At 44.6% G+C, this 8,631-nt stretch overlaps 1 protein-coding gene across 1 annotated transcript in view; it reads left to right on the plus strand.

Annotated features, from left to right (window-relative positions):
* Nucleotides 1–864: 864 nt before the first annotated feature.
* LOC102814043 (unique cartilage matrix-associated protein-like) overlaps nt 865–8,631 on the plus strand; it is a 12,944-nt gene continuing 5,177 nt past the window's right edge. The window contains exons 1-4 of the mRNA XM_006877630.1: nt 865–922; nt 1,297–1,362; nt 1,458–1,553; nt 7,529–7,627. Of these exons, the coding sequence (XP_006877692.1) occupies nt 865–922; nt 1,297–1,362; nt 1,458–1,553; nt 7,529–7,627 (319 nt within the window). The remainder of the gene's footprint in view (nt 923–1,296; nt 1,363–1,457; nt 1,554–7,528; nt 7,628–8,631) is intronic.

An 8,631-nucleotide genomic window follows, 5' to 3' on the forward strand; every position in this document is an offset into this window, starting at 1 on the left:
GGTTGAGTGATGCCAAATCTAAATGATGCCAGAAGTCCAGTTCTTTAGCAGGTAACACAGAGTTGATGATGAGTCATAATAAATTACAATATCAGAAACACATATTCATAGAGACTATGTTCTGATGGCCCCAGGAAGCTCAGATTTAATTAGTGTTCCCATTTCTAGAAACACATTTCCACTTTTTGTAGAATCTGCCTTCATGCTATGGGTTTTTCAAATGTTGTGCTCTCTCCCTTCCCCCAGTGGAAAATTGATGGGTTCTTTTTTCTGTATCTTTAACGGGCCTCAGGTCTCCAGACCTAGGACTCTGCGCTTGTTTGAAAGTGAGCACCAACTGGAGGGAAATTGACCAGGGCGAGGCGTACTCTAATTGCCTTAAGAATGCCCCATGTGTCCCTGTGTCACTCTGAGGTAAGTGTTCCAGCCATGTGGTCCTTCCATCTTCCCCCCACATACACACACACTTCAGCTTTGAGGGACAAGAGTCCTAATCTCCTTGAAGTTGATGCAAGGAGCTCTTTGAAGGAAACCCTTGGTCTTTCAATCCTAACTCTCAGACTAGACAGTCTCAAAGATCACTTCTTAGGTGTGGCCCTTGGAGAGGCCACTTCTAAACTGTCCCAGCCAGAGGTCCCAATGACAAATTCTGTTTCTGTAGAGTCGCCAAAAAACTCTCTGGTGTTCCAGTGAGGAGCAGCCAATGGAAGCTGCAGCTGGGACCCCTCCCACTTTCCCCCCTAGTGGCATCCCAGCCTCCTGCCTCTCTCCTCCCCTCCCTCTCTTCTGGCTGAGCAGCATCTGGGTCTGCAGAAGGACTTGCCTGTCCTGTGGTGTTTGGAGCAAGCTTCTGACTCTACAAAGATGACTTGGAGACAGATCCTCTTCCTCTCCTGTCTCTCGGCCATTGTATTTCTGTCTTGTGAGTATGGGGAGGGTCAAGGACAGACTGGTATTAGGTAAGTGCTTGGCCAGGTGGCCCAGGTAGAAAAGGGGCATACGTATTTCTAAGACAGCAGTACTAAGTTGTGCTGTGTGTGTGTGTAAGATACAATATGAGATGGCTTTAAAAAGTTAGTAGAAAAATGGAATAAGAAGATACTTTCATTCAAACGTTTTGAAGCCCCCTGTATAGGGAAACACAACTTGCCTATAACTTGGTTTTATGACTTGTATGAGGGATACATGGAGCCTGGCAAGTTCCAGAGCTCAGAATGGACAGTTCTAGCCCAGGTCATGGTAAAGGCTTGGCTTAGAACGTGAGGCTGACCCTCACTCCATGCTCTCATCCCATAGTGCTACAGGAAGGTACCAGTGTGTCGGTGGGCACCCGGCCAGTGGGTGCAGAAGAGGACCAGGAAGGTGAGTGCAGGGACCACGGGGCAGGGCAGGTGGAGCCAGCTCCTCAGCATCCAGGATCCTCTGTACTGGCAGTGACAGCTTGTCTGGGTTTTTAGGTGCCAAACAGAAGATTTTCACAAAGGAATCAGATGCTTCAAATTTCCTCAAGAAGCGCAACAGGAGGTCCCCCAAATCCCTAGATGAGGTCAATGGTAAGGATGCTGGCAGTGTGTGGATTCTGCTCTCCTGCTTATAGCTGCGGTTTCTTCCTGCTCCCACAGTTGGTCTGGCTGGAGGGCAAGGACGGGGGCTGAGGGTTAAGCGTAGGCCCCCAGGTATCCAAGTTTCTATAGCTCTTAATGGCAAATGACACATTTCTTTGTTTGTAAGTCATATCTTTTCTTAAGACATTTTTGGGTAAGGCACAGAAAACAATAATGACACACCAAATACTGATTTTTCAGAAGTACATCTCCAGGCCTTTTTTCCAAGGTTCACCTTATGAGGTGAACACAAACCTCTAGTCTTTCAGTTAGCAGCTGAGAGCATGTGAAGTGTTTGTACCATGCAAGGACTTCATAGCAAATGTACCCACCAATTCTAAAGTACATTCTAATTTCAGAAAGTTAAAAATGCAAAGGAGAAAATACATATTCTAGTCTGGAGGAAACAAATTATTTATGTGCATCTACTTTTTTGGGTACTAACCATAGTACAGGAGTCCTGGGGTAGTGTTGTAGAATAATGCGCTGAACCACAGGGTTGGTTTGATTATCAGGGTCAGTGGTTCAAACCCACCAGCTGCTTCTTGGAAACCTTACACATGGTTGCTATGAATGGAAACGGACTCAATGGCACTTACCAACAACAGTAACAACCACAGTACATAAGAGCACAAGAGCAACATTATTCCATGTGGACAGGATACAACGAGAGAAAGAGCATCCAGAACTGGTATAAACACTGGGCTTTAGTGCTGAATGGCCTTGGGTCAGTCACTTCCTCTCTCTGGGCCCTGGCTTACTTATTTAGACCCCTCTGAGAAACCTATGTTCAGCCAGCAGTGTTTAGTAAATTTTTCATTTTAAATGCACTTGGGCAAGGTTTTCAAATTTGTGGAATGGAGTCACACAGCTGTGACTTGCCTGACCCTTGAAGGCATTTAAGTTTTCTACCCTGAATTGCATTCTTCCAAGAGTGCTGACTGTCCCTGAGCTGTGGCTTGATCCATTATGCTAGTGCATGAATAAACTCTTTGTCTCCCTCAACACACCAGCAAGGTAATGCTCACATGGCAGATGCTCAGCAAAAATAACAGGACTGTTTTCAAATGATGGGGGAGGTTGGAAATGAAATACTTGGAGATAAAATTCCTTTTTAAAAGGAAAAATTGGGTAAGTATAATCATAGTAGGAAAATTGCCAGACCTCACACAACTTTAGATTTAAAAGTTGGCAAACTTTTGGATTTCAAAAGCACTGAGAAAACCGTGATGGAGGTTGAATAGTTCTTGATTGAAATCAGGGAATCAACCTGCTGGCTGTCTTCCAGTGGGGAAGCAGACATGAGTTGAGGAGAGTCAAGGATTTTCCATCCTCAGAACAGTGCAGTGAGAGTTGAAGCCTGAGGTTGCTTGGTTCATTGTGTTCTCCAGAAGCTCAGAGTGTGAGGCAAACCTCAGTAGTCGTGGGAGAGCCAGGACAGCCTGGTGACACCTGAGATTGTCCAGGAGTGCACTCTGCTGTCACCTAGTCCATCCCTGTGGGTGAGCAGGTGGATGATGCCCAATCAGCTCTCAGGTTGCTTACGGGACAAAAGGTAACTTCAATAAATTTGAATCTGGAACCAGGAAACAGGCATCTGACATCTTTAAGCTCCTGGGGAAAGGCTCAAGTTTCTTTAAGATGCAAGATGGAACTAATTTGATAAGAAGCATGTTCTTGAGAAGGGATATATACTATGCTTAGGATGCCTCATGTAACAATGCCATCCTGTCCTGAGAATTAATTTTTTTCTTTTCAATGCTGAATCAAAGGTTTAATTTGAGGCACCTCCAAAAAGGCAACTTAAGAAGATTGTATGCTTTCTAGATGACCTTATTGTTGTTAAGTGCTGTTGAGTCAGTTCTGACCCATAGCAACACTGTATAGGGTTTCTGAGGAGAAGCTGGTGAGCTTGAACCACCGACCTTGCAGTTCAAACAGCTTTGCAGTCTGGCACATTAACCCATAGTGCCACACCAGAACTCGTAAGTGTCATTATCAAATCAGTTCCGACTCATAAACTTCCTGTATAGGGATTCCAGGACTATAAATCTTTGGTGGGAGCAGAAAATTTCTTTTTCTCTCTTGGAGTGGTTGGTAGGGTCAAACCGCCAATCTTGTAGTTAGCAGCCCAGTGCTTATTCTACTGAGCCATAGTGCTCCTCTTTGGATTACTGTGTTGTGGTTGTTATGTGCCATTGAGTCAGTTCTGACTCATAGAGACCCTGTACAGGGCTTCTGAGGAGTGGCTGATTAGCAGTCCAATGCTATCCTACAGTGCCATACCAGGACTCCATACTACTAGTTAGCAGATTTAAAAAAATCAAGTTGTCTGTGAACTGGATTGAGTGTGGATTTCTTCAGCAAATCCATGTTTCTTCACAGACTTCTGCCGCAATTGTAGGAAACTTGAGGGTGGCAGAAGTGACTAGGACTGTAATCCCTTCCCATTCCACACTCCTCACACTCACACATTTCCCAGGAGAGGATTCAGGCTCAGAGAGGTACACTGACCCAAAGAAGATCACCTCGTTAGGGATAAAGCTGGGAATATGGTCTTGGATTCCAGGCTCCCACACTCTACTACAGGCCCCGAACACACCTTGCTTGGCCTCATTCATTCCCTTACGTTCAACAGCGAGCGCCATTATTGCTCCTGACACCAGAAAGCTGCAGTAAGGGGAAGGGGACTTAGGATTTAGGAAGAAGGTGCTGAATGGGCCACCACTAATTCCTTAAGAAACATTTTCCATCCCCATTGCAGGATAATGCACTGGACTGCAAGTTGATGTTTCCAACTCACTAGTCACTATACAGTGTTCCTATGAGTTGGAACTGACGCACTGGCACACCTGCACCAGGGCGGTACACACGGTTAAGTACAGATGGCCTACTAACCCAAGTTTGGTGGTTTGAACCTATCAGATACACACCTCAGAGGACAAGCCTGGTAATTTGCTCCAGAAGGTCACAACCTTGAAAGCCCTGTGGAGCAGTTCCATGCTGCATATATGGAGTCTCCATGAATTAGAATAGAATCAGTGGCAATTAACAATAACAACTACTATTTTTATAGTTTGCTTATTAGTATAAGCTCCTAAATTGCAAGTAGAATTTGTGATGGTTTACAGTATTACTGTCTAGCAGACAAATACCTTTTGTTAGTTCTCCCAGCACCACTGTAATGTGGGGTGAGGGAGAAGATTACTGGCTGCCATGTTTCTTTACTTTTCTCATCAAACATGGGTTGGCAGAGGCAATGATAGCACCGGGGTCTCCCCCGCCCCCATTCATGTGAAGGTAATCATACCACAGGAATGTGAGGTATTCTCGGGAGCTAGTTCTTCCTGCACCAGCTACCCTAAACCAGCATGACCTACATGCCTTCCTGGGTTTTCCCATTTGAAACACAGGTTAAAGAAATACCTCTGAATTAGAGAGCTGTAGGAATCCCCGATGTGGCACTGTAGGATAAGTACTTGACTGCAAGCTTTGAACTGCAAGGTCAGCTGTTCAAGTGGAAACCCTTTACAGGGTCCTAATGAGTGGTAATCGACTAGATGGCACTAAACAACAACAGGAATCTCTGAGGAGCCCTAGTGACTCAATAGGTTAAGTTTTGGGCTGCTAACCAAAAGGTCAATGGTTCAAACCCACCAACCTGGGAAACCCTATAGAGCAGTTCTACTCTGTCCTATAGGATCACCATGAACCGGAATGGACTCAACAGCAGTGAGAGGAGTCCTTGGGTATACAGTTAACATGCTCAGTTGCTAACCCAAAGGGTGGAGGTTAGGATCCACCCTGAGGCGCTTCAAAAGAGAGGTCTAGCGACCTACTTCCAAAGACCAGCCATGGAAAACCCTGTGACGCACAATTCTACTCTGACACACGCGGGGTCCCTGTGACGCACACTTCTACTCTGACACACGCGGGGTCACTGTGGTGCACAGTTCTACTCTGACGCACGCGGGGACCCTGTGACGCACGCTTCTACTCTGACACATGTGGGGACACCATGTGTTGGAACTGACTCCATGGCAACTTCTTTCAATTTTCATTTTTGTTAGAGCATTTGAAGTCATTTCCTCTAGAAAACCATGACCCTCAGACTGAAGAGGTCAATGTAAAGATTTTGGGGTGAAAATGATGAATCCTGGAAATGGATTTATTCTATATCTATAAACATTTAAATGTCCTGGCACTGACTGCACTGTCGGATAAGCATCGGACTGCTAACAGCAAGGTCGGCAGTTCAAACCCACCAACTGCTCCTTGGAAACCCTCTACAGTGTCGCTATGAGTCAGAACCGACTCAGTGGCACTTAACAAAAACAACAAACATTTAAAATGGAAAGAGATTTCTCAGGCTACATCATAGCATGTGTGAGACAGCTGCACTGACTGATGAGGTGTAATGTGGTCATTCAAGGGTGGCTCCCTCTGACCAAAAAGCTATTTATTGTCAGTTAAAATTTGATGTCAAACAGCCAAGGAACAATCACCATATTTACTTGTTCTCAGGAGTAGTTTCCAGGTTTCACTGGGGGTAGTTTTTCCAGCCACAGACACAAACCTGCAATTTTATAATGTGGCACTCGAGATTCCTCATAAAAATGTTTACAACCAAGTTACCTGGCGTGGGTTGACTCTACAAAATTACAGGTACCCGTCTTAGGAATTATTCATCATCAGGAGGGTGTCCGATCCCCTCATGGCTTACTGCTGTGAAACAAATTATCTCCAAACTTAGCAGCTCAAAGCAACAATCTATGGCCTCCCTGTGTATATGGTCAGGAAGCTGGGGCCTCAGACTCAGGTTTCTCATAGGGTTGCAGCCAAGGTTCTAGCAGATTCTTCAGATTTCCCAAGGCTTCACTCGGGGAGATTCTCTGTCAAGCTCATTCACACGGTTCTAGGCAGGCCTCAGTTTCTCAGTGACATTGGTGAAGGACATAAGGTCTGATCTGTGAGCCTCTCCACAGATAGATGACAACAAGGCAGCTAACTTCCCTGGGAGTTAAAGCAAGAGAATAGGAGATGGAGAAAGAGAGAGAGAGAAAACACAGTCTTGCTTTGAAACTTAAGTAACATCCTATTATTTTTGCTGCATCTCTATCATAGATCCAACCCCAACTCTAGGAGAGGGGACTACACAAGACATTAATATGAGAGGGTGGAGACCACTGGGGGCCCTCTTGGGGCCTGCCCACCACACATCCTCATTGTGCCCTGCATAGATTTCTATCAGAGCATCCAGAGAGCTTGGTTCAACTGGTTTTATCTCTTTCCCCTTTAAAAGGACTTTAAGCCTCCTAAATTTAAAGACAGACTCTTCCCTGCTTGCCTTTTTATTCCAACTGCAGGAATGTTCAGTAACAAATGCTCAATAATATAGAATAAACTTGAAGATACTAATTAATTAATGTAAAGTTAACTTTACATTAGATTATTCCCTCATGGAATTCATTTCTAATCATCAGATTTCCAGTTTGTAACTGGCCTCATATGCTTGGATACTACTAACTTTATGTTAGTGGAGTCTCCTCTAAATCATTTCATCTTTTGACATGTCTGTCTTCCCATTCATAAAATGAGATGGTTGGATCAAAGGATCTCATAGGTCCTTCAATTTGACTTTTGTTTTTGCAACCAACAACATTATGAGGGGCCTTCAAAAAGTTCAAGGAAAAGTTCTACTAGCTTTCAATTCCATTTTCCCATGAACTTTTTGAAGCCCCTTCACATTTCCAAAGCTTTTCACTACCCCAAATCAAGTTTTTAAGTAAACCCTTTCCAGAAATTCCTCACCCTTAAATCCTCACAATCTCCGGCAGTCAGATTAAACTTCTCAAGCAAATGATTGTTATCAGCTCCGTGCATGCGTTTCCGGTGAGCAACTCTTGTCTCTTTCCCTTTCCCAGCGGAGAACCATCAGAGGCTGCGGGCTGATGAGCTGCAGAGAGAGTATTATGAGGAACAAAGGAATGAGTTTGAGAACTTTGTGGAGGAACAAAATGATGGTAAGAGTTCTGTCGTCATCTTCAAGGAAATGAAACGTTGTGGAAAAAGTTATATGATTGGCTTCCATTTCTCCTTAAATATTAATTGAGGTTGTTGTTGTTATGTGCCATTGAGTCGGTTCCGACCCATAGCGACCCTGTATAGGGTTTCCGAGGGTGTAAATCTTTACGGGAGTAGAAAGCCTCATCTTTCTCCCGCGGAGCAGCTGGTAGTTTCGAACCGCTGATCTTAAGGTTCGCAGCCCGATTCGTAACCACTACGCTACCAGAGCTCCTTTTAATTGAGGTAGAGGGAGGTAAGGAAAGCTCTGGTTTCAACTCATATTCATGGGCTCCATGAAAAGAAGAAGAAATACAAGAAGTCACAAATGTCCCTATAGAACTTGAGAAGATATGGAAGTGGAGACTATTTCACCACTGGCTTGGGGCTGTGGGGTTGAGGACATGTTTGCTGATGGAATGGATGTAAAACACATCTCTCTTTCTTTTTCTACTTGGGAAGGCCTGTGGTTAATGTGTTAACCCCTAAACGAGTGGCTTATTGCTGGAAGCATTGGGTTGGGAGTGTTTTAAACTTACTTTCAGGGCCTTGGACCCATAGTCATGTAATGTAGGAATGACTTCATCCTGGAAAATCCAGGCTTCATTCACCTATTTACTATAATTACCACTTTACCTGAATGGAAAGTAAACTCAGAAAGCCCTGTTGTTGCTGCTCTCCCTTGCTACTTCGCCACCCCAATGCCGATCGCTGCAACCCGATTCACCCGCAGCATCAGACAACCTGGATTTGTTTCTACATGGTTTGCTCATGACTTACTCAACTGCTGTTAGTATCTTCATCGTTAAGCCTTGGCTTTTTGTCTCCTATCAACAGATAAAAGGGAGGAAAAACCAGGCAATTCAAGCGTCGTTGACCGTCCAAACCATAGGCTCTGAGGATCAGACTTTAGCTACCTAGTAGACATAGCAAACTGTCCCTCATCTGATTATTCAGTAATGCT

This window comes from Chrysochloris asiatica, unplaced genomic scaffold (genome assembly GCF_000296735.1).
Source record: "Chrysochloris asiatica unplaced genomic scaffold, ChrAsi1.0 scaffold00544, whole genome shotgun sequence".
NCBI classification, from domain to species: domain Eukaryota; kingdom Metazoa; phylum Chordata; class Mammalia; order Afrosoricida; family Chrysochloridae; genus Chrysochloris; species Chrysochloris asiatica.